The following is a 26,651-nucleotide window of genomic DNA, read 5'->3' as shown; positions in this document are numbered from 1 at the left end:
AACATATATTTGATACCTAACATACTCACAGCACCCTATTATTACCTGTTGAATGACTAGATGAAGGAACTCTACTTCTTTCAATTTCAGTTCAATTAAGAGTGATTTGGGCAAGGTGCGCCTGGGTGGCTCAGTCAGTTAAGCGTCTGACTCTTGATTTGGGCTTAGGTCATAATCTCAGGGTCAAGAGATCAAGCCCTGAGTCAGGCTCTGTGCTGGGTGTAGGGCCTTAAGAGCTTCTCCCTCTCCCTCTCCCCACCTCCCTCCCCTGGTCTCATGCATGCACTCTCTTTAAAAAAAAAAAAAAAAAAGACTGATTTGGGCAAATACTTTGAGATCTTCTCTAGTCTAAAATTCTATGAGTCTACGTTTACTTCTTAGTTATCCTAGCTTTCTCCTTGAACTACAGTTCTTCACACCCTCAAAATAACTTGAATCTTACAAATATCTTTGTAAAATATCAGAAAATACAGTCACCTTGATCCTCGGAAATATGCTGTAGAATTTTTCTTTTTCCATGGCCACTGTGCTGCTGACCTATAATTAGATTTCAGTTAGTTTCTATGTTTTTCTCTTAACTATATGAGGATGTGTTTTAACGATTTCTGAAGATTAGTTCAGAACGTCACATTTTTAAATAAGTCTTACCCAGGCTCTCAAAAGAAAAAGCCCTTAATGACATTATATTCCCTTGTTGTTACTTCACTCCTTTGGAGGTGCTAGTCAATAATATCTACAATCCACTGCTCCATTAATAAGTTAACAACACTGAAAGAAAAGTTCCCAGGGTACCTGGGTGGCTCAGTCAGTTAAGCATCGACTCTTGATTTCAACTCAGGTCGCGAACTCAGGGTCCTGAGACTGAGCCCTACATCAGGCTCCTCATTCAGCAGGAAGTTGGCTTGAGATTCTCTCTCTCCCTCTGTCCCTCCCCCTGCTCAGGCACATGCACACGCACTCTCTAAATAAATAAACAAATAAAATTTTAAAAAAATTTCCCGAGCTCTCAATGACATGTTTAGAGCTGTTAAATGCAATACAACGAGGATTTCTTCTCTACTTTAAGTAGAGTGCTGCTATTGATAAATTTAATAGGCAAAGAGAACTGCAGAAAATATCAGAAATTGAATTAAAGGCAAGAAAACAAACCACTTCTTGACTTCATTTTTTTTTGATGCATAAGCAGTACCACCAGAAATTTGTCTGATGTTGCAAAGCACCCTGATATACTCGACACTGTACTAAGTGCTCCATCAAAGTCCCTGAAACTCAGTTCTCAGTACACATTACCATGACCAGCTTTCCTTGCTGAAACTGCTAGCTCACAGATACATCATTCTTAACTTCCTTCATAGGAACCCTACACAGAAGTTGCCCATTGTCTTCCTCTGAAAAAGGAGGGGAAGGGCTGAACTGGAGTTAATGAGGGATTGGTGTGCTATTTACCATAATGGAGAGACTTAGGATATAAACTTGTTAGGTAGAGATACTGTTAGATACATAAATGTCACATTAGTCATTTTCTCTTAGCTGAGAGCATTGCTCATTTTCCTGACCCATCCTATAGCTCCTTCTTCCTGGACCATCTTTACCAGATTCTCTAGTCCAAGGCCTGAACTATCTACTGCTGTGCCCCATACGCCGCCCCCCCACCCAAACAGAAACACCATAACCCTGGGTTATTTTTGTTTTATGAGATTTTTTTTTTAGCAGAAAAAATGATATATCCTCATTATAGAAAATTCTAATGGAAAAGCATAAAGTAAAAGTGGAAAAAAATTATCTGGAACCTTCCCAATCCCACTTTTAGCAATTTAATGTTTCTGTGAAGAATTTCCTTCCAATCATCTCTCCATATCAGTGGTTCTCAACTGGTGGTAATTTTGGCCCTTTCTCCCAGAAGATATTTGGCCATGACTATAGGCATTTTTGATTGTCACTAGTGGGGGACTGCTACTGGCATTTAGTGACATTAAGACCAAGGATGCTAAATATCCTGTAATGCACAGGGAAGCCCCTACAGCAAAGAATGATCCAGCCCAAGATGTCAATACTACCAATATTGAGAAACCTTGCTCTACATAACAGAGATCATATATATACATATATATATATACTCATTCTTACAACCTCTTGAGGTGGGTTTTATTACCCCTACTTTATAGTTGAGGTTCTTGAGACGCTAAGCAGTTTTCCCAGAGTCACATAGCTAATAAGAGCCAGAGTTTGAAGCCAGAGTTTCTTTACTTTGCACTCATGCGCAATATTCCATTTTATAGCCACATCATAATTCACTTCATTACTTATTCATGGGCTTTTAAGAAGTTTCCAACGTTCTGCTTTAAGAAACAACACAGTAGTGAGCATCTTCCTGTATCCATCTTTACATATTTGTCTAACTCTTCGGGATAAATTCTAGAAGTGAAATGGCTGGGTCAAAGATATACACATTTTATATTTTGATATGTATTGCTAAACTACCTAACAAAAAAGTATCAATTTATACTGAAATTTTTAGTATGAATGTCCTCGGTCCCTGGGAAGGCTGCATTTAATATACACAGACTTGTACCATCTCTGTTTTCCCTCTTCCTCATTCTTTCTATCCACCTACCTACCCCTCAAAAGACCTGTGTTAGGGCTTTTTTCCCCAGGCAAGTGTTCAAAGTGGCACCCTGGTGCTGACTCAGACCTCTTTTATAACCGCCCGGTGACAGCAGAGACAGAAATCTTTAAATCTACAGAAACACTGAATTCTTCTACAGAGTGAGAAGTAAGTCAATAAGGACAAATTTCCAAAAGATTACAAAAATACAAAAATAGCAGGCAGGCATCAATGCAGATAAACAAGCAGATTATTAAAGTTTCAAATTAAGAAATTAAATCACATGGCTAGAGCTTCTAGATGGAGGGCTTTAAAAAATAAAATTGTAATTCTATGATCATACTTTTATTTAAAGATTTTATTTATTTATTTGAGAGAGAGAGGGAGAGCACACGCACACGCACGCATGGGGGAGGGGAACGAGGGGCAGAGGGACAGGGAGAGGCAGACTCCCCGCTGAGCAGGGAGCCTTACTCAGGGCTGGATCCCAAGACCCTGAGATCATGACCTGAGCTGAAGGCAGATGCTTAACCAACTGAGCCACCCAGGCACCCCATAAATAAATTCAGTTGAAAAATAAGAAGGGGGGCGCCTGGGTGGCACAGTGGTTAAGCGTCTGCCTTCGGCTCAGGGCGTGATCCCGGCGTTATGGGATCGGAGCCCCACATCAGGCTCTTCTGCAATGAGCCTGCTTCTTCCTCTCCCACTCCCCCTGCTTGTGTTCCCTCTCTCGCTGGCTGTCTCTATCTGTCGAATAAATAAAAATAAAATCTTTTAAAAAAAAAAGAAAAAAAGAAAAATAAGAAGGAAAGATATCAAAAGAAAAATATGTTCTTATAAGCTTGGATTTTAAAACATAATATATCTCCCTAAAAATTGCTTAGTAGTTTACAAGGTTTGGGGGGGGGGCACAGAAACTACTCAGTGGAGGAATTGGCAACACCTTGACCAGGTGATCGAAATTAACATCTCCGAAGAGGTGTGGATTATGTAAATCACTTAGGTAAGTATTCAGGTCTGGGATGCATAAACTGAATCTAATCATGAGGAAACAGACAAAACCAAACTGAAGAACATTCTATAAAATGTACAGCCTGCATTCTTCAAAATGTTAATGTTATGAAAGAGGAAGACAGACTGAGGAGCTGTTCCAGATCAAAGGACACTAAACAGACATGACCACTAAATGCAACACATGAGCCTGGATTGTATCCTGTACTGGAGGTAGAATGTGCCACATAGGACATTATTGGCATAATTAAATGTTGTACCAATATTGTTTTCTGAATTTGATCATTGCAGCATGGTTATAAAAGAGAAAATTCTTGCTCTTGGGAAATACACACTAGCGTATTAAGATGTCAGGGTCATAAGGTGTGCAGCATACTCTCAAATAGTCCAGAAAAGAAAAAATTGTGCATATATTACATATGTGGCCTAAAAGTCTATCATAGGAAATAATGAGGTAAATTATTATCCACACAAAAGAATATCATGTGACTGATAAAAATAATGAGATAGCTTCATATGTACTGACATGGAAAGATTTCTAAGACACTGACAAGTCGGTGGGAAAATTGCCGATGTTAGACATACATTTTTATGAGCACGTACAGGTTTGATAATCAGAAAAAAGATTGTTTTTAAAGATTTAAGAAACAAAGTAGGGGGCGCCTGGGTAGCTCAGTCGGTTGAGTGTCCAACTTTCGATTTCGGCTCAAGTCATGATCTCAGGGTTGTGAGACCAAGCCCCTTGTCAGGCCCCCCACTCAGCACAAAACCTGCTTAAGATTCTCTCCCTCTCCTTCTGCCCCTTCCCCCACCCAGCTCACACTCTCTCTCTCTTAAAAAAAAAAAAAGTAGATGTAGAGCAGGTCAAAAAAGAGCTACAAAAAGAAGGAAGAATGTGAAAAGAGTATTTGCAACTACCTGAAAAAAAAAAAAAGGATTAGATAATTAAGGCCAAGAGTAACTTAAAGAAAATTTGGTTAAAGACCTTTTTATTTTTCCCTTTCAAAATTACGTTCAAAACAAAAAGCTACAAGGGAAATGATGGTCTCAATGTCTGGAGAGCATAAGTAAGGTTAAGTGGTAGTGTGGACACCTGGACTTCAGGCCTAGATTGGCTCCTGACCTTAACCAAGTCACTCAATTTCTCTGGGCCTTCCTTCCCTCATCCCTGAAATAAAGAGTTGAAAAGGACAATTTCCAGTTCTAGTTCTATGAAGTATGAGACCAAGGTATCTTAAAAAAAAATAATTTTGGGGGCTCCTGGGTGGCTCAGTCAGTTAAGCATCTGACTTTGGCTCATCAGGTCATGATCTCAGGGTCCTAGGATCAAGGTCCCACGTTGAGCTCTGTGCTCAGACGGGAGGCTGCTTGTCTCTCTCCCTCCCCTAGCTTGTGCACCCTCTCTTTCTCTCCCTCACTCCTTCTCTCTCTCAAATAAATAAAATCCTAAAAAAAAATAATTTTCAAAATACACCCACAGGATAATAGACTCATTCTTTACCCAGTGGCTCTAACTGCCACTAAGGACTGCAGCCCTACCCGTTTCTCCAGGAAAGGGACATTCTTTTCACCCTCTTTGAATCTCCAGCCACATGTGGTACAGTGATAGATATTTGTGGAAATAAAGTTGAATTAAATTTTTGCTTTCCCAATACCTGAGAGAAGACCTATAAAGACCGTATTTCCAGAAGTATGCTAATTAGGTACCAATGTTGATTGAATCATTAATGAGAAACGTAGCCAGGTAAGAAATACCCACAGCTTGGATGGCCTAGACAATCTAAATTCTGAAATGATAGCAGATCGAGTCAACAAGCCCAGGCAGTCTCAGTCGTGAATCAGGAAGACCCAGAATAAGCTTGTACTTGAGACACCTCCAGGACATTTATGCCCTCCCCAACCCCACCTTGAGGACTTTGCTCTAAATTATAAAGTGCATTTATGTTCCTCCAAGTAATTCTCTATTCTCCCTCACAACATGGTCATTCATTTTTTTTTCTAATTATGAAAGGAATTCACTCTTATTTGGAGAGTCTTAAAAATACAGAAAAAATTTAAAGAAGAAAAGAAAGGGCTCCTATAATCCTTTACACAAAGGCACTGCTGATAATTTTGGGTAGGGTCTTCTGCTCTTTTCCTATGGATATGTGAGTATTTTATACACATACAAAAGTGCTCATATACATACAAAATGGTTAAGCGGTTTTTCTTTTATTTTTAACTTAAAAGTTAGTCATTTTAAGGTAAATAATTATGTATACCCTACTGTTTATTTCAAGAAGACCCACAAAGAAGGACAAAGAAAACCTCTCTAAAGGACCTACCTTACAAGATCTTCTCTGAAGAGGTCCCACCGTCCAAGACCTGTAGGATAAATTGGCCAGACAGCGGGTCCCCCTTCCCAGAATGTCCAAGCAGGATACATGATATCATGGTACTCTGATGTCTTCAACAGAAACAGAAAGGTTGTTCAAAATCAGTCTCAGAACAGAGAGAGGAGATGCAAATTACACTCGTGCCACAGGATCTGGACAGAGGTCTTGCTCTAGTGTTAACATTGCCAAACATCTATTTTCCCTAGTCTGCAAAGTCTACACTCTAGACATTAAAATGCAAAAATGACCATGGGTTAAAATTCATGGACTCACTGAATCCCAGAATTTGAAATCTCATTAAAAGTCAATTTTTCCAGTTACCCAAAGTTCTGTTTTTCTAGAGGACATTATTACACTGTTAGGGTTTTTAGTTTATGGAAATAAAATACCTAAATCTGAATGATCATATAGCTCTCTCATCTTTTAACTGCTGTTACACTTGTAGTGTATACTGTCTTACCAGTTCCTGGTTATTTCCTAAATGGGTCTTTTGAGAACAAAAATCCCAGGGCAATGGTTAAGAGCATGGGCTCCTGAAAGAGATCATCTGAGTTTGAATGTTGATTCTACCTCTTTCCAACTCCAGGCAAGTTACTTAATTTTTCTATGCCTCAGTTATCTTTATGATGGGAGAAATAATACCAATAACATTATCTATCTAATGGGCTTTGTTTCGAATATTAAATGAGTTAGTACATGTGACAAGTTTAGACAGGTGTTTGGTACATGGTAAGCACTCGATAAGTGTTAATTAGTATTACCTAATACTGTGGTACTGTGGAGCTCACACTGGGTGGTCAATAAATTCTTGGTTATTTGTTGATCAGGACCAGAAAGTGCTGATGGGCAGGATGGGGAAAAGGATATTATCCCACTTTAAAACCATTTGTTCCCCTTTTTATGGTTACTTCTGTTAAAATTCTGGCCACTGACAGACCTCTAACTCTTTGGTTTCTTCATTGGAATTACACATGCAATATGCTGTTCACCTTTTCTCAAATACTTTTAAAAAAATGGTATGTGATTCATCAAGCAGCTCAGACTTGATGGGTGCTCAACAGAAGCTGAACAATTCCTATAAAGTTGAAAGATTAAAATCCCTCTCTAGGGACTAGGAGTCACTGGTTTAAAATTAAAAAAAAGAAAAGGAGAGAAGTAAAGATGAAAAGAAAGTTTGTATACTGATGGTCAGACTTTGCCATCCACCAAAACAACAAATAAATAACAAACATAAAGTCCTTACTGACGTACATGGGAGCCTCTATCTCTTCCTCTGGGAGGGTTTTATGATAAACAGTGAGACCAAGCACTTTTGAGAAATGAGACTAGACCATGGGAAATGCAACACCAATGTGGCCTCAGCCCACTTGCAACACAGGAAATAAACAAGTCTAGAGAGAAAGTAAACTGTGATAAAGAAAAAGTATGGGTAAAAGGTCCCTCTTTGGAGAAACCAAATCAGAGATGGTGTTCCTTTTCTCAAAGACCATACGGTTTTCCTAAACCTGTTCTTCCCCCATAGAATCTTCTGTCCCTTCTCTTTGAGGCCTCCCCCCAAATGTGTTCAAGCCTAGTCTCAGGAACCAAGACCCATCCCTGCCAATACACATTTGCAAGAACCTGAGCACTGAGAAGATATTAACTGTCCCAAGTTCTCCAAGTCCACAGGTGTGAGCTAGTACTCCTATTCCTCCATAACTAGACCCAAAGATCACTCTCTCACATACCCCTCTTGGATACGCCAGGCCTATCCCCTCAACGTACTGCTTAGGTACAAACTGTGTGGAGTTATCTACCACCTTTAGTTTCACTGTTAGCCATGCTGAGCCCCTCGGATAGACTGACAGACAGGACAGATAGGACTATATATATAGGAGCTCAACAAATATTTTTTAACAAAGGTGTTCCCTGACTCCAAGCCCATGAGCTATCTTGAGCCACCTTCTCCCATGCTCTGTAGACTCTCTGAACCTTGCCTTCAATGTCCTATTGGTTCTTCAGGCCTCCATCATTCCCTACCCTTCATCCCTAGCCCTATAGACACTTAAGCAATCTTACTCACATTACCCATCTCCTCAGTCCTATTGCTCAGCCACTGTGAAGCTAAGAGGGACACAGACCAATTCCTGGAAACCAGGTCTCATCCTCACCATCACCCATCAGACTCTGTCACAGGACAATCATCTACTCATACTCTAGAGGACCACCCTCCATCTCACCATACAGCTCTTCCTCTACTTACCTTACTGAAGGAGAAGACTGGAATGGCAGGCTCCATCCATTTAGGAACCTGAGGATAATCTCGTACATTGATCACCATTTCCATGTCCGGAAGCTGCCCGATAACTTCCAAAATAAAGTGTTCAACACCACTACATCTGCCAACCAGAAATACCACAAATTCACCAGACTAGTGCCTGCTATAGGACAAAACAGAGTCCCATTCCCACTTTGAAAGCCAGTATCCAGATCATCAGCCCACTATAAAGTTTCCTGAAAGCAATGCTTCTGAAAGGACTTTTCTACTCTTTTATATTGTGCAAGTCATCTTTCCTAGTTAACCTGCTCCAGCTTACAATACTTAGTGAAATTTTCCAACCAGATCATAAGTTTGAAGGATGTATTATTGCTACTCCTACCACCTCTCCTCTATCTATTCCTAGTTTTTTTTTTAATTTCCCATTTTGTTTAATTAGAAAGCAAGATACAGATTTTGATAGCAACTGGAAGAAGCTAATTTTCTAACTGTGTCCCTTGGGCTTTGCTTCTCACAAAGACTTTTTTTTTTCCCACCATAATTAAGTCTCATAATTTAGGAGGAAAGATAGGACAACTTTTATTGCCTTCAACTTGAGTACAGAATACTATCAAAATCAGTTTTGCATGCCAGAAAAGGAGTGTTATGTACACAATCATGAAGACTGTCATATAGGCATTCTTCAGAGATACAGCACGTTTGGTTCCAGATCACCACAATAAAATAAATATCGCAATAAAGCAAGTCAAATGAATTTTTTGGTTTCTAAGTTCATACAAAAATTATTTATACTATACTGGCGTCTATGAAATGTTCAATAATAGTATTATGTCTAAAAAAACCAACATGTATATCTTAATTAAAGATACTTTATTGCTAAAAAATGCTAACAATCATCTGAACTTTCAGTGCATTGTAATCACTGACCACAGATTACCATAACAAATATAATAATAATAAAATTTGAAATACTGAAAGAATCACCAAAATGTGACACAGAGACATGAAGTGAACAAATGCTATTAGAAAAATGGCACCAATACACTTGTTTGACACAGGGTTGCCACAAACCTTCAATTTCTTAAAAAAAAAAAAAAAAGCAGTATCTGCAAAATGCAATAAAAGTGAAGCAATAATAGAATAAGGTATGCCTGTACAGCTTTCTGGTTAGACTCTCCAGGAATCCTCAAGAGGATTTCTGGAACGAGAGGATACACTGGCAGCTTAGCTCTTCTGCCCCATCCTTTGAGGTTCTGACCAGCACTATCCTGGGGGCAGCATTCCAAGGTTCAACCGAAATTTTCTAGCAGCATAGTAATGGCTGACTTAAAATACTGACTTATATATAGGGAGGTTACTGAAAAAAGTATCAGTGATTCATAAACAAAAGAAAAGATGCTCAACCATATTAAGGAAATGCCCCAAAAGCCAAACTTGTAAAAACCGAGAAAGAAATGGTGGTTGCCAGGGGTGGGGGGTGAGGGGCTGGGACAAATGGTGTTTAAGGTTACAAACTTACAACAAGTAGTAAATAAGCCCTAGAGATCTCATGCACAGTATAATGAATACAGACAACAAACTGTATTATAATCAAACTTGCTAAGAGACTAGACCTTAATTATTCAACTACTAAAAAAGAAAGGATAATTATATAATATGATAGAGGTGTTAATTATCACTACCAAGGCAGTCATGTTATAATATATAAATGGATCAGATTAACATGTTGTATACCTTAAATTTATACAATATTATACGTCAAATATATTTCAATTAAAAAAATTTAAAACAAAGTATTGCTATGACAAAAAAAAAAGTGCTGAAGCTAGATGCTAGTCTTCCCTAATCAGATTGCCAAAGATCAGAGTCCAATAATACACAGTATTGCTGAGAGTATGAGGTGTATTCTGAGCATGTGATACAATGGTGGGGGAAGTGAAAATAGGCACAACTTTGGGGTGGCTGGCTGGCTCAGTAGAGCACATGACTGATCTTAGGGTTGTTGAGTTTGATCCCCATGTTGGGTACAGAGATTACTTAACAGAAAAAAAATGTAAAAAAAAAAAAAAGGAAAGAAAGAAAATAGGCACAATTCCTTTGGAGGACAGTTTGCTTCTATTTATCAAGATTTTAAAAACACATTAATTGGCCTACTTAACCCTATTTCTAGGAATTTAGCCTGTAAATATAACTACATGAGTACTCAAAGGTATAAGTACAAAGATGTTCACTGCAGCATTGTTTGCATTTGTCAAAATTCAAAGGGGAGTGGTGGAGACATTTAAATGTCCACTGACAGAGGGCTGAATAAAGAAGTCCATACAATGGATTACTGTGCAGCCATGAAAGATGAGGTGTACCCTATATACTCGTAAGGAACGATTTCAAAATCTACTGTGATATGGAAAAGAAAATTAAGTTGAAGAACAGAAGATACAGCATGTTCTAATTTGTTGAAGAGTAGACAACTGCTTATCCACAATTTCTGGAAGGATATACAAGAAACTTGTAATCGTGGTTGTCTTTTGAGAGGAGGATTCAGGGACTACAGGTCTAGGGGTTGAAGGTGGTAGAGAATCTTCCTTTTCATTGTATATATTTTGAGGTTACCTAAATATTTTACCATGTGCATGGAAAAGTCCTTTGATAATAAATAAATAGAACTGGTTAAAAAATTAAAAAATATATTATTGCTGTTCATTTACATTTAAGAGCTAAAACACTTAATATTGTTTTCATGTTCAGCTTCCAAAATAGCACTCTTTTACATACTGTAAATTCCATTTATAATTCCATTTATATAAAACCCTAGGAAAACGATCTCTAATGACCAAAAGTAAAATGGTGGATGCCAGAGGACAGTGGTAAAAGGATGGCATGGCAGACAGGGGTGGGAGAGAGGGACTGCAAAGAGGTACAAGGAAACTTTTGGGAGTGACAGGTACGTTCATTATCTTNTTCCAAAATAGCACTCTTTTACATACTGTAAATTCCATTTATAATTCCATTTATATAAAACCCTAGGAAACGTAAATTGGTGGATGCCAAAAGTAAATTGGTGGATGCCAGAGGACAGTGGTAAAAGGATGGCATGGCAGACAGGGGTGGGAGAGAGGGACTGCAAAGAGGTACAAGGAAACTTTTGGGAGTGACAGGTACGTTCATTATCTTGATGTACACACACATGAAAACTTATCAAATTGCCATTGCATCAAAAAGAATAAAATACCAAAAAAAAAAAAGGAATAAAATACCTAGTAATAAATTTAACCAATGAGGTAGAAGACCCGTACTCTGAAAATTGTAAGATTGATGGAAGAAATTTAAGACGATACAAATAAATGGAAAAGGTATACCATACTCATGGATTGGCAAAATTAATATTGATAAAATGCCCATGCTCCCAAAAGCAATCCATATATTCAATTCCTCTTTCCAAATACCAATAGCATTTTTCACAGAACTAGCACAAATAATCCTAAAATTTGTATGGAGCCACAAATGACTCTGGATAGCCAGAGCAATCTTGAGAAAGAAGAACAAAGCTGGAGGTATCATAATCCCAGGTTTCGAACTATACTACAAAGCAATAATAATCAAAATGGTATGGCTTGGCACAAAAATGGACACATAGATCACTAGAACAGAATAGAGAGCCCAGAAATAAACCCACACTTGTATGGTCAATTAATCTATGACAGAGGAGGCAAGAACACACAATGGAGAAAAAAAAGCCTCTTCAATAAATGATGTTGGGAAAACTGGACAGCTACATGCAGAAGAATGAAACTGTATCACTTTCTTACACCATATACAAAACCAAACTCAAAATGGATTAAAGACTTAAGTGCAAGGCCTGGAACCATAAAACTCCTAAAAGAAAACAGGCAGTAAATTCTTGGATGTTAGTCTTAGCAATATCTTTTTAGATCTGTCTCTTTAGACAAGGGCAACAAAAGCAAAAATAAACAACTGGGACGACATCAAACTAAAAAGCTTTCATACAGTGAAGGAAACAACAAAACAAAAAGGCTACATACTAAATGGAAGAAGATATTTGCAAATGATAATATCTAGTAAAGGGTAAATACCAAAAATATATAAAGAACTCATATAACTCAACACCAAAAAACAAAAAATCCAATGAAACAATGGGTAGAGGATATGAATAAACATATTCCAAAGAGGATGTACAGATGGTCAACAGACACATGAAAAGATATTCAACATCACTAATCATCAGGGAAATGCAAATCAAAACCATAATGAGACATCATCACCTCACACCAGTCAGAATGGCTATTATGAGACAAGAAAAAACAAACGTCGGCAAGGATGTGAAGAGAAGAGAACACTCGTGCACTGCTGGTGGGAATGCAAATTGGTGCAGCCACTGTGGAAAACAGTATGGCGGTCCACCCAAAAAATTAAAAATAGAAATACCTTATGATTTGGTAATTCTGCTTTTAGGGGTATTTATCCAAAGAAAACAAAAATACTAATTCGAAAAGATATAGACACCCCTATGTTTACTGCAGCATTATTTACAATAGTCTACATATGGAAGCAACTTAAGTGTCCATCAATAGATAAATAGATAAAGATGTGATATATATATACATATATATATCATGGAATATTAATCAACCATAAGAAAGAATGAGATCCTGGCATTTGTGACAAATGGATGGACCCAGAGGGTATTATGCTAAGTGAAATAATTCGGACAGAGAAAGACAAATACCATATACCAAGAAGACTTAATAAATAAATAAATAAATCCACGATTTCACTTATATGTGGAACCTAGAAAATAAAACAAAACAAAACAAATGAATAAATGAAAAGTAGAAACAGATCCATAAATATAGAGAACAAAGCGAAAGGGGAGAAGGGGATGGGCAAAATGTGTGAAGAATGGGAGCTACAGCTTCCAATTATGGAATAGGCTAAAAAGTACAGCATAGGAGATACAGTCAATGGTACTATAATAGTGTTGTATGGTTAAAGACAGAAACTACACTTGTGACCATAGCATGGCATACAGAGTTGTCCAGAATCACTGTCTTGTACACCTGAAACTAAGGTAACATTGTGTGTCACTATGCTTCAATAAAAAGAAGTCATAGGGAATATACTTAATAATACTGTAATCACTTTGTATGGTGACAGGCGGTAACCACATGTACCATGGTAAACATTCTGCAATGCATACACATGTGGAATACTATGTATATCACAACATAGCACTATGTTGTATACTTGAAATTAATATAATATTGTATATTAACTATACTTCAATTAAGAATAAATTAATTTTTAAAAAAGATAGTGAACATAAACTTATCAAGTTGTATATTTTAAGTATGTGCAGTTTATGTCAGCCATACCTCACTAAAGTTATTATTTTAAAAATACCATTCTCCACCATCTTTGAAATGACATGTCTCCAGTCATTTAATTAGATGGTGCTCTGGTTCCTCAGCAAAATCTCTCAGCTCATCCTTGAAATGCTGAATTTACATTTTACTTTGTTCAGAATAAAAAAAAAAAATTTTTTTTAAAGATTTTATTTATTTATTCGACAGAGACAGAGACAGCCAGAGAGAGAGGGAACACAAGCAGGGGGAATGGGAGAGGAAAGAAGCAGGCTCATAGCAGAGGAGCCTTGTGGGGCTCAATCCCACAACGCCGGGATCACGCCCTGAGCCGAAGGCAGACGCTTAACCGCTGTGCCACCCAGGAGCCCCAGAATAAAAATTTTTAAATGCCATACAGGCTTCTCCAACTGGGTGAATTAAAAGTATCTTGACCTAGAAAGACACTGTTTTTGGCTAGACAGGAATCTGAGATATTATTCAACTGTATCCATTTCATTAAGGATACTGGTTCTGAATATTTCATTTTTTTTCTTTTTTGCTCAACTCTGTTTCCTTAGTTGTGTATGTAGTTGAGATAGGGAACTTTCCATGCATTAGAGATACAGACAATTTTATTGTCAGTGAAAGGTCCTGTGCTCCCTTAAGGACATTTCTAAGAGCTCATGATTCTGACCAAAATGTTCTGAGGTCTGGAATGAGAAGTATGTGCCTTTCAGAAACTTTGAAAGTATTTAATTTCATCTGGAGATTGTTCAGCTAACTAGTAAATATTAGGTAAGCTTTCAAAGTCTAACAATGTCTATACTCATACTTTCTTTCTCATTTGTAGAAATCAGAAATTCCTCTACACTCATAACCTGTGAAGTCTCTGTTATTGTCCCAAATAATGAAACAAATGTGTGTTTAAAATACCTCAATAGGGGCACCTAGGTGGCTCAGTTGGTTAAGTGTCTACCTTTGGCTCAGGTCATGATCTCAGGGTCCTGGGATCAAGCCCTGAGACAAGACTCCCTGCTCAGTGACAGGACTCCCTGCTCAGCGGGAAGTCTGTTTCTCCCTCTCCCTCTGTCCTTCCCCCTACTCATGTTCATGTGCTCTCTCACTCACTCTCAAATAAATAAAATCTTTTAAAGAATAAAATAAATCAATAATTTTGCCCACTACCACCTTATTTGCCCCTGACATTTGATAACAAAAATGTAATTGTGATTACTTTGAGGTAGTAGGATATTAAGTGATCTTCATTTTCTTTTTTGTTGTTGTTTTTACATATTTTTAACAATGAAAATGTAGTAACTTGTAATAAAGTTGTTATTAAGAAAAATTCCTGGAGCGCCTGGGTGGCTCACTCAGTTAAGCATCTGCTTTCGGCTCAGGTCATGATCCTAGGGTCCTGGGATCCAGCCCCACATTGGGCTCCCTGTTCCATGGGGAGCCTGCTTCTCCCTCTCCCTCTGCTCGCCACTCCCCCTGCTGTGAACTCTCTCTCTATCAAATAAATAAATTAAATATTTTTTTAAAAACTATGTCCATATGGATAGATGTTATTTGCAATACTGCTCATTTACTTTTTTTTTTTTTTTAAAGATTTTATTTATGGGGTGCCTGGGTGGCTCTGTCAGTTAAGTGGCTGCCTTCAGCTCAGGTCATGATCTCGAGGTCCGAGGATCCAGTCCCGTGTTAGGCTCCCTGCTCAGCAAGGAGTCTGCTTCTCCATCTCCCTCTGCTCCTCCCGCCTCTTGTGTGTGCTCTCTCTCTCTCATAAATAAATACAATCTTTAATAAAAAATTTTATTTATTTATTTGAGAGTGAGTGAGAGCGTGTGAGCATGAGTGGGGGAAGGGGTACTTTACTTTTAATGACAGAATAGAGATTGTTTAGAAAGATCTTAGGCAGGGGAATACCATGATCTCTAAGTTTTGTACTTTGTAATTTTATAAAGATTTGAGTTTTAAAAAAAAGACTCCTAAAAGGGAGGTTTCTCATTTGTTGTATAAACATATAATGCTACCTAAACCCAGCTTCCAGGCTCAGTCCATGACCCTCCGTAATCGCCCCCAGCCCTCAGCCCACTGATATGATACCTCAACTCTCAGACCTGAATTCCTGGCTAGTGTAGGCTATGTAATCTGCAGCCCCGGTTACTCTTGTCTTTCCTCCACCTTTCTTCAAATATTCAGTATCTAGAACAATACTTGAGCCATGATAAACGATCAATGCTTCTCCTCCTTGAGCCCAGCTCGTTCCTGCCAGGTCTCATGAGCCTGTGCCCTGTAGCTTCTATATCTGGGGAAAGAAGAGCAGGGCAGAGCCATAGCCAGTACAACCAGTGATGTGCCTAAGCCCCAAGAAGAGAGAGGAGACAGACTTTAATACAGGAGAAAGGGGGGGCAGGAGTTGGCAAGAAAAATCCCCAGGTAAGAAAAGCTTGTCACTATTTTGCAGTCCCTCTGAAATGAGAGCAGAGATTCACCTGTGAGTCCCTTTAATTTCTCTACAAGAACAGTATCAAGTAACTCCATATACAAGAAGATCAGAAGATATATCTACCTCATGATTCTTACCTTGAAGGGAACATGCAGTCATTCTCTCGGTATAATCTGTTCTTAATGATCTGATAGTGGGTCCCTAGTTTCCGTCTGACTACCTCCGCCATCATCTTCCTGGAGATACCTCCTCGGAAAGGAGTCAGATCCTCATCTATGACCCTGGAAAAGAATGTGAATCATCAAGAAAAGCAGGTCAAGAAAGTGGTACCATTTCACCTACTTCTTATCTGTAGGTTTCGATTTAGTATTAGAAAACAGAGTAGGGGCGCCTGGGTGGCACTGCGGTTAAGCGTCTGCCTTCGGCTCAGGCCGTGATCCCAGCGTTATGGGATCGAGCCCCACATCAGGCTCCTCTGCTATGAGTCTGCTTCTTCCTCTCCCCACTCCCCCTGCTTGTGTTCCCTCTCTCGCTGGCTGTCTCTATCTCTGTCAAATAAATAAAATCTTTAAAAAAAAAAAAAAAAAAGAAAACAGAGTAAACCAGGGAAAGAATAGAGGGCAGGAATGAGCAACGTTTCCCCCAGAAGCACACAGGTAATCTAAACCAAAAACAAAAAAGCCACAAAGAGGAAAAAGCAAGTCAATTTCTCTTCTTCCTCTCTCCNAACAGAGTAAACCAGGGAAAGAATAGAGGGCAGGAATGAGCAACGTTTCCCCCAGAAGCACATAGGTAATCTAAACCAAAAACAAAAAAGCCACAAAGAGGAAAAAGCAAGTCAATTTCTCTTCTTCCTCTCTCCATCTGGATTGCCCCTCCTCTGCCTGATGCACACTCCTCCTTCGATACTCACACAACACACATGTCCTCCAAGTCACCGCAGTCCCACTGACCTCCCCTTCTCTGAATCCCACAGAAGGTATGATCTATGCCTTACAGTCTGACACCGTCTGATGTCCTTGGTCTCAGACTGACTCCCTTGTTCTGGTCTGTCTGGCCCCCACTCACCTCACAGACTCTAATAGCCTGACAGCAGTAACCAGAAATTACACTATTTTGTATCCCTTTTAAAGTTCAGTACATAGTTTTCAGTAAGTATCATAAGCATTAGGTGAATATTTTGAGGAGTCATAGAATAACACAATGAGGAACTGAAGGACCCTGTTATTTAACTGATGAGGAATCTGAGATCCAGAGAAGTTAAGTGACTTGCAGCAGGGATAATTAGTGGGGGATCTGCAACTAGAACCCGAAAGTAATCTTTCTACCACACCATCCTCTCAGCCATAATTTGCATACTTTAAAAATAACCAAGAACCTTATGATTAGGTTCATTTATAAATCTGATCATTTCTCCGACAGTATCTACTGAGTACTTACTGAGGGCCAGCACCAGAGATGCAACACTGATTAAGACCTAGGCCTTGACCTCAAGAAGCTTTCAGTCCAGTGGGGAACACAAACAAGTATGTGTAGCTAACTCCAAGGAGTAAGTAGCCTTGCTGACACCACCTGGGGCTCTTCTATCCTAGTACATTTTTGTTCCCTAGAAATAGGAAACCCACCGCAGGAAACTTGTCTTTTATCAAGGCACGCTTGGCCCTCTGATCACTGTAACCAAAGTCTCTTGGGGATTTTAGGGGACTTCTTGTGACAAGCACTAAACTCTCAAAGACACATCAAAGAACTCACCCATGGTAGCAGCTGCAATTTTGACTTGAACATGGTTCATAATTCTCCAAAGACCTGTTAATTTGGTCAATAAATACTTTCCATTTTGAACCTTCAAGAAGTGAAGTAAATGAGAGTTAACAAAATACCCTGAGCATTGTCATTTGCTAGCAGCCGGCATGCAGAACCAATAGACGGCCAAAACTTTTTGACACCCCTTCCCATTCCACTGGTGGAAACGAAACGCCAGGAAGGTTTCATTCTGTAACTCTTCAGCACTCATGTCAAGTCTGCTTCTATTCGGGCTGTCAGGTGTTCAAGAAATTGGAAAATACCCAAGCCTGGCACTCAGAAAGCTATGAATAAACTGGTGACACGTATTCTCACGTTTTTCTAATCAAAGCGAACTTTATAAAGAGGCTCAGTTAAAAGCCACAGACATTAATTCTCCCTTCATCTCTCTGGTAATTCACCAAGAACCACAGACATACACACGCACGCACACGAATTACCGCCAGTGTGTTTTAGGGAGGAGCAGTGTAACCAAGCGCAGGCGACACCCGCCGTAGGTGACACAATTCCCTCTCTTCCCCACCATCCCAATCCCGAAAGACGGGTTACTCTCCAGGGTCCTGGGCAGTAAAAGCAGCGCCAGCCACCAGACGCTCTCACTCTCCGCTCCAAGGCTCCCCCGTGCCCTCTGCTCAGCTTTGCTCTCCAGCGAGCACAACATCAGCTGGCAACCGCCGCACCGGGGAGCCGGGGGGCGGGAGAGCCCCTCCGGACCGGAATCAGACCCGGAGCCCGGCGGCAGGTTCTGCCCTGCCCGGAGCGCACCTGACTCCTTCTGGCGGCCAGGCACTGGGGGCAGTAATAGCAACAGCAGCCACAGCCGGACCTGCGGGCGCACCCACCGCTCCATGGCCCGCAACCCACTGCGGAGTCCTAGCTTCCGCGCCGGCGGAAGCGCAGCCCAGCACAAAGATGCCGTGGGCGCCGTACCACGTGGGCGGACGGCCGCCCCGCACAAAGATGGCCGCGCGCTACTCCGCCTCCCCGCCCCCAAGCTCGGGCCTGCGGCGGAGTTCCTCTGGGCGGGCGGCGCCGGGACCTCAGCCCAGTGCCGGGTCCGCGGCGCGCGGCTAGTCACTCGTTTGTTTGGAACTGGACTGTAGAGTTAGCTGCTTCGTGTCGCCAGGTGTAGTGAAAGGTTCAAATGCATCTCTCTCAGAAAATCGAAGCCCAGGAGAGAATGAATAAAAGGATCCCCTGGGAAAATGTGTCTAATAATAGTAATTCCTTACATTCAGTAGCATATTTAAAACACCTTATTCTCTGCAGCCAGAAAACTGAAGATCAGAGAGGGTGTTTTTTGCCCACAGTTAGTGGTACAACGTAGGCTAGAAGTTGTTTGCATTACGTCAAACTGCTTCTTATTAAATAGTATAGATTTGTTGAGTACCTGAATATATACAGCATTGTTAGAACCCAAGAGGTGGAAAGTAATAAAGCACACATTTCTTTGTAATAGGATTTTATAACAATTGAGGTGAATTAGACATGGGAAAAATCTATGGGTAACCTTATACTGGACAGTATAGGTTTATAGCTAAACATAGGTATATATAGTAATCATACAAGTATTTACTCATTGTCTAAAACGTGCAAGGTAACATCCTAGGCTTTGTGGAAACATATATGAAGGTATGAGATGAGATCTTTGTCCTCGAGTTTAGAACTAGCAGGAAAACAAATATACTTCCCCAGAGATTATTTACAACATAAGGCAATATGAAATTGCTATTGGTTTCAGTGGAGAGAAAGATCAAGATGAGATGGAAATTTGGAAAAGGGGAGGAAGGGGTCTATTGAAATGAAAATGAAATATTGCAGTTAAGAAATATTGTGCAGGAGACACTAAAAACTGGGAAACCGTAATTTGCAGAAAGGGGTAGAGCATAGATGGATGGTAGTAGAGGTGTATGTACACTGAGGAATGGCGAAAGATAAAATAATGTTGATTAGTTAGGAATGGGTTGTATCACTCACTTTGGGTGAGTAGGCAAGAAGAAAAAATGGATCTTCAACACTATATTATACAAGCCTTCTTCAGGAATCTAAATGAAAACTTGAAATTCATTTCTTCCACTTCCGGAAGGTGTGTGGTACTTCAAAATGGATAGTTCATCAAAAGCACATAACTAAAACAGTGTGTTACATAGATGAACACCACGGTAACCTTGACTTCAAAGTTAGTCTAAAATGAATATAGCAGAGAATAATTTTTAAAAACTTTAGTAAAGGGGTTTTTATTTTCTGTAATTCAAGTTTTCTGTAATCAGAAGAAAATGGAAATCACCTTGTGTTATGTCTTTGAAATGAAAATGAATCAGTATTTTCTGCAACTTTACAATGTTTATCTATGTGGAAGAACATCAAGAGATTGGGAGATAAGTGGGCCCTGTACACAGGGGGAGTGAGCTGCATATGAACCCCAACAATAATTGTTTCATTTCCTTAACAGATGAGGTGGTTTAGTCCAGTGGCTCCCATATGTAAATAAATGCCAGAATCCTGGAGCTATGAAAAATCACAGATTTCTGGGTCCTATGCCAGCCACTAATTTAAAATGTAAACACTCTGGTTTAAAAGATCCTCCATGTTTAAGCTCTTCCTGCATCTTCAGATTCATTTCATGCCACATTTTCCTTTGCTCACCATGATCTAGCTATATAGCTTTGTGTTGTTTCTCAAACATAACAAGTTCTTGCACACCACAGAATCTCTGCATGAGTTTTGTTTTCTATCCTGACTGCTTTTCCCTCCCATCTTTGCCTCTCTGGTTCCTTCCTAACATTCAAGTTCCTGCTGAAATACCATTCCCTCAAACATATATCCCTTCAAAATAGAAGCTCCCTTATTTCCTACCTTAGCCCCTGTTTGTCTCCATAATACTTATAATGTATAATTATTTTATTTATTGAATGCTTCCCATTAGAATATAAGCTCCAGGAGTTCAGGGGCATATCTGTCTTGTGATACACAGTAGGCATTAAAAAAAATAATTGCTGAATGAATGAAGGATGCTGGTGAGCCAACAGAAAAGTGGCAAAGGAGTTTCCATGTAGCAAGCTAGGAAGTAGTTAGAGCAAATACAAAAATAAATGCACAAAATTATGGAAATATGTAATGATCCATGTTGGGTTTTATATATTCATGAATGAAAGTTCTGTAGTACATTAGGGCACAAAGAATATGTGGAATATTACTAACTTTAGTGGTTTTGATATTGGTCATTCTGCTTCAAATTCTGGCTCTGCCACTTATTAGCTGGGTTATTTTCAACAAACTATTTAACTTCTCTTAAAACTTGTTTCCTCTGTAAAATAGAAACAATGATAGTATCAAAACAAGATATGATTTAAATGAAATATGTGAAGGTACTAGTCTAGTGTCAGACACAGCAATAACTCTCAATAAAGGTTAACGAATCTATTGACTGTGTGATACTACATAGAAAAGGCTTTCTCTTAAGGTGCTTAAAATCTCTGGAGCCAGAGATCTCAAACACATGCTCTTCTTAACACTTTTACTCTTCTTCTAATACTAAACTATTGGCAGTTTCTGAATTCATCATGCTGTTTCCCACCATTTTACCTTTTTATCTGCCACTTCCTTTACTAGAAAGCCTTTCTCCCACAAACAGCCTAATCATTCTTGGTATCTTGACTTTAAACCCCAAGCTTACAAGTTTTTCTTGGTATTGCCACCACCACCACCCCACAGAATTTATTACACTGAGTAAATTACAGTGAATTGCATGCTAACCTCTGGACCTTGGGCATACTTTTGTTGCATTTACTTTGTTGTAATTACTGTGTTTTCCTGGTGTCCCGTCTCTTTCAATAGACTGAGCAATCTGTGGTATTCACTTGTTCAACTGAAGCATCCATCCAGTCCTTTACATACAATAAGCGCCACGACTGGATGGATGCTGAAGCATGACACCCCAACTTGAACTCCTTTACCTGGCAGTGACGTGACCTTAGGCGACGTCTCCCAACCTTCCCTATGTGTAAAATTGGGGCGATAATTTGTACGTGGTTGTTAAAGGAAGTCCATGAGATAGCAAAGAACCCCTAGCAGGGTGCCAGCGCGTCGTAGACGGCCGGGGAGGAAATACGTTGGCTAGCGAGGGCGGGGAAGGCGGGACCATGAGCCAACAGAGAAGGCGAATCCCACTGCGCAGGTGCATGCGGGGGGGGTAGGGTGCCCGGTCCCCAGACCTAGTGTGTAGTTCCGGACGCCAGCTTGAGACTGGAGCGGCCCGCAGTCGCGGAACTGACGTCATCTCCCTGCGCTGCCACGTCTGCTCAGCTCCGCGGTAATGGAGGCTGAGGATGAGTGCTGACCCGGCCGGGCTCTGCCTTTAACTTTAGCTCTGGCTCTGACTCTGGTGCTGACCTGGGGCTGGGGCTGGGGCGGGGTCTGGCAGCCCGAAGTCTGGACACCTTTACTCGACTTTCCCGGCGGGCACGGCCTGCGGACAACCAGCTGGTTTGGAGCGCTTCAACGCAGGGAGGGAATTCTCTTGCGTGGGGTCCAGCCTGTAAAGCCGACGCCTTCTGCTAGGGATCCCGCCCCACCGGCTGGGCCTCCTCCATGCGTGAGTATTATCGAGTCTCCTCCGCGTTGTGTGATTGTCCCGGCCTGCTTCAGCTCTCTGGGTTGCGCCGCAGGAACCGCTTTGTCGTTTGTCCGCTGGTAGGGGCCAGCCTGTTGAAGTTTGTGGTCTCTTGTCGTCCGCCTTCCCCCACCTCGTCCTCTCGCCTCTTCTATCCCAATTTTTTGCTCCACACTTTGGTTTCCCTCGTTAATTGAGCAAGAACCAGCAGGCCCTACGTTCAACGGTTTGAATGTTTTGTCTCACCTGGGGTTTCTTAGTCTACCACCAGAGGCTGTTAGGAATAGGGAACATCGGATCAGTCTTCAGTAACATTTGAAAGCCAGGGTTTTTCCAGGATGCCATTTTTGCCATTTTTCAGTCTTTAAGTTGTATTATTTAGGAAGCAGGAGTACATATTGGCGGGCCCTCCTTTAGGCGAAGGTCTTCATCTGTTACTTGTCTTTTAATCCTGCAGTTTCAGTGATTTCTGAATGATTTTATATCAGTTTTTCTGTAGCGGGCATCCATTGTAGCTCTTCCTGATATTTTCCCTCTAACATATGGAGTTATCACTTGGACAGTTTCACTTTAAAAAGAGTTAAAGGAACTGGTGTATGGTGTACTTCATCCATCTTGTCAGTCGTCAACAACAATCTCTGTAGGACAAGGAACACTTTTGAAGAAACAAACTCAGAGGTTAAATGCCTGTTGCATTGGGGGCGCCTGGGTGGCTCAGTCGTTAAGCGTCTGCCTTTGGCTCAGGGCGTGATCCCGGCGTTATGGGATCGAGCCCCACATCAGGCTCCTCCACTATGAGCCTGCTTCTTCCTCTCCCACTCCCCCTGCTTGTGTTCCCTCTCTCACTGGTGTCTCTCTCAAATAAACAAATGAAATCTTTAAAAAAAAAAAAATAAATGCCTGTTACAGTCAGATAATATGTGACACACCTGATCTCAGAACCCAGATCCCTTGATAACAAAACCTAACATTTTGGACAGCGCTGATTCTCCTGTATTTCCAGTGGATTACTGTGAAATATTACATATGAGTTGGAAATGCATATGTTAGGCATTTCTTGTTAACTTCTACCTGATTGTAATATCATTCATATGACACAAGTCCACTAACAAAAGACACAAATTGTGACTTACCTAACGCTGAACAAAGCTTAGATCAGAACTTAGGCTTCTGACCCATTACAGTCTGAACAGTCCTTTCACTAGAATAAAGTAGGTAATAGACACTGGGGGAACATTTATTTGAAAAGCTGGTTTTACGAGGACTACTCATTCAGTTTTTCTGTTTTGTTACATTGCCTAGTTTAAAAATAGTAAACTGATATTTAAATGTCTTTTCTTTTGTTCAGAGTTGAAACAGGTTGACAGACATTAACCTGGGTTGCAACTACAGGTAGCGCTGGAAGCAGACTGGTTCCCGGACATGCCCGGTGGAAGGAGGGGCCCTAGTCGGCAGCAGCTAAGCCGTTCAGCTTTACCGTCTTTACAGACCTTGGTTGGTGGGGGCTGTGGAAATGGAACAGGCCTGAGAAACAGGTAAAGGAGTAAGACTATGCATAGTTTGTAATATCCTATGATCAGTACGACTAACATAGTCATCATGCTATTCAGATACTTGCTTATCAAGGTTATTTCTTGACAATGAAGTGGGAACCCTGCCCTTGAAGATTGAAAGCTCAGTATTTCAGAATACTTTTGAGTGGAAAGTTGTGATATGGGGCCCACAAAGTGAAAGCAGTCCAATTCTTAGTTATGGGCTGATAATCCAAATTCTAGTCATCACTTTTTTAGCTGTTAAGGGAGAAGTGAATTAAAGTACAAGAGAAGTGTTGTGGTTTGACTACTTACTAGTGTTCTTTCTTTGGAACGGGGGAGGACAAATTAAAACTGACAGTTAACATGAAATTCTAAAATTAGAAGTCATATTCTGTCAAGGGTTTTAAAAATAATTTTGTTCAAAAATTGTTTGAAATGAATAAACTGTCAAGTTGTAACCCAAACATTATAAGACTTGTGTATGAAAATAAAGTATTTATTTATATATAAACAAATTTATCTTTGTTCCTAATTTTAAGAAGTTAGGATGAATTATTTCTAATCTCATCCAGAATAACTCACTTCATGAGGAGTTTCAGTCATGTAGCAGTGGAAAGAGATAGCTTTTACTTTATATTACGTGTTTGATCAAGATAATTTTTGTCACCTAGTTTCTGCTTCCTTTCTGAATAGAGTTTTCTCTTGCTTGGATTCTAGTTTTCAGTACTACTAGTAATCAGTACAACTGTTGCATTTTTAGGCCCTCCTGATGTTATTTATGTACTTCTCTCTTCCTGGCCTGCCCTCTTTCTTTCTTTCTGACTTTCCAACCCAAGTTCTACTCAATCCTTAAAATCAGTTCTGATCTTCTTGTTTCAGTGGGACTGTCCCTAAAATTCCTGTTCGAAGGGGTTTTTCTAGTCTCTGATTCTCATTATACTAATTTTCAATGCAAATTTTATATTTACGTATATACACAGAGCACTTATAACTTACTCTAGAGTATTATTTTTTTACTCTGCTGGTTTTTGGATTTCCTCATGTTAAAAACAGTGATACTATCTGTTTCATAGCAGGATGTTGAAAATAAATGAAATAGTAAATTGTAGTAACTTTTTAAAAGTTTTAATTTTCAAAAATTTTACAGTAACACTTATTACTTTATGTTTTTAAAAATAAGAGAATATGGGAAAATGCTTTTGAAGAAAGGTACTATATAACATAGATTTTGAGGTAGAGAATGTTTTGTATTTGAGTACATGCCTTAATTTTACTAATATATACTATCGATTTAGTGATTTAGTTTTTTTAAATTGCATTAGGAGTTTGTAGCTGTGCCTTGCTAGGATTGTAGCTAGCTAAAAAATTCTAACTCTGTCTCTGTATTAACTCCAGCAGTTGTTTGTTCATTTTCTTCTACTTCAGCTTTGTGGATTCCCCTAGATAATTATGTTCTCAGACTGTCCCATGGAATCCCTCCTCAGTGTTTCAGGGACTGCTGTAGGAGGGCTTCAAAGGGAGGAGGAGTTAGGCAGGCCTAGTAGTCCAGGCTTCAGGTTTCCCAGTCCTCTCTTAATCAGACTAATGCCTTCTCATAATCAGACTAATGCCTTCTCTGTGTGTTCACATATCAGGATATCATGTAAAATGTCCTTTGGGGGAGGGAAAATTAAGTGTTCTGCTAGTAAAAAAAGAATTCAAAATCACATTTCTATATGCTTCTTCCTTGGCCTGGTGAACATAGGAATCAAACATGGACCAAAATCTTCCTTCATGTTTGCAAATAGAATACTGGGAAGAACTAGGAACATTTGGAAATGCTTCGCCAAAACCTTGGTAAAACCTTGGATGCTGAGTGTCTAATGAGGCTTTCTGGTAGATAGCATTTCATGTGTGTTGTCACAGGTAGTTGCTGAAGGATTTAAGTGGGTCCTATGTGACTCCACTGAAAACTTTGCTCCATGTACCTATTCCCTCTGCTGATGTTGATTTGTATCCTTTTGTTGTAATGAACACAACTGTATGCCAAGTCCTGTGAATCTTCCTAGTGAACCTTCAAGCCTGGGCATGATCTTGGGGTCCTGTAGCACAATTTGAAAGAGAATATTCTACGATAACATGGAAAAGAATTGTTTAAAGAGGGTCTATTTCAACTCTTTTATTATAGGTGAAGAAACTGAGGCTCAAGGATATAAAGTTACTTCCTCAAAGACTACTTTCTCAAAGACTCCTTTCACAAAGTCTAATCTTTAAAGTTACTTTCTACAAAGACTGTAGATAGTCCTGGCCCAGTCCTAGATAGGCCGGGATTATCCCACATTGTATCTCAAATGTATTTGTGCCATTTTGCTTTTTTTGCATCTATTTTTAAATCCTATTAGAGAAATACTTTTTTTTCCTAAATAGTACCTGTAACTAATTTTCTGAGATGTATAGACCAAGTCTGTTTATTTTAGCTGTCTATTTTTTTGGTTTTAAGAACTTTGATCTTATCTCCTGGTAAGCTTTCAAATTAAAATAAAATGTTCCCCTTTCCCTCAGATGCTCTGCATCATTTTATTTGATCTTTGCCTCTTTGTTTTTTGGCTTAAAGTGTAACAGCCAAGGCTGTATAAAATATCACAAATGTAGATCTTTTGCACTT

General features: G+C 39.8%; 2 protein-coding genes across 4 annotated transcripts in view; one reads left to right on the top strand and one right to left on the bottom strand.

The window, feature by feature from the left end:
* Window positions 1-18,710, bottom strand: part of POGLUT1 (protein O-glucosyltransferase 1) — a 28,346-nt gene extending 9,636 nt beyond the window's left edge. Inside the window, exons 1-6 of the mRNA XM_002915261.4 lie at window positions 18,626-18,710; window positions 17,810-17,900; window positions 16,195-16,338; window positions 8,234-8,369; window positions 5,941-6,062; window positions 478-537 (exon numbers count right to left, since the gene is read on the bottom strand). Of these exons, the coding sequence (XP_002915307.2) occupies window positions 478-537; window positions 5,941-6,062; window positions 8,234-8,369; window positions 16,195-16,338; window positions 17,810-17,900; window positions 18,626-18,710 (638 nt within the window). The remainder of the gene's footprint in view (window positions 1-477; window positions 538-5,940; window positions 6,063-8,233; window positions 8,370-16,194; window positions 16,339-17,809; window positions 17,901-18,625) is intronic.
* Window positions 18,711-22,124: 3,414 nt separating this feature from the next.
* Window positions 22,125-26,651, top strand: part of TMEM39A (transmembrane protein 39A) — a 28,443-nt gene continuing 23,916 nt past the window's right edge. For 2 of the 3 annotated variants that reach the window (XM_034658948.1, XM_011219761.3), the window contains exons 1-2: window positions 22,126-22,454; window positions 23,821-24,007. In XM_034658948.1, coding sequence (XP_034514839.1) covers window positions 23,895-24,007 — 113 coding nt within the window. In that variant the 5' untranslated portion in view covers window positions 22,126-22,454; window positions 23,821-23,894. Of the gene's footprint in view, window positions 22,455-23,820; window positions 24,008-26,651 lie in introns of all 3 variants that reach the window. The other variant, XM_002915262.4, reaches the window with a different exon arrangement.

Source organism: Ailuropoda melanoleuca, chromosome 1 (genome assembly GCF_002007445.2).
Source record: "Ailuropoda melanoleuca isolate Jingjing chromosome 1, ASM200744v2, whole genome shotgun sequence".
In the NCBI taxonomy this organism is placed as follows: domain Eukaryota; kingdom Metazoa; phylum Chordata; class Mammalia; order Carnivora; family Ursidae; genus Ailuropoda; species Ailuropoda melanoleuca.
Note: the sequence above shows the minus strand (reverse complement) of the source record. Positions and strands in the feature narration are given on the sequence as shown.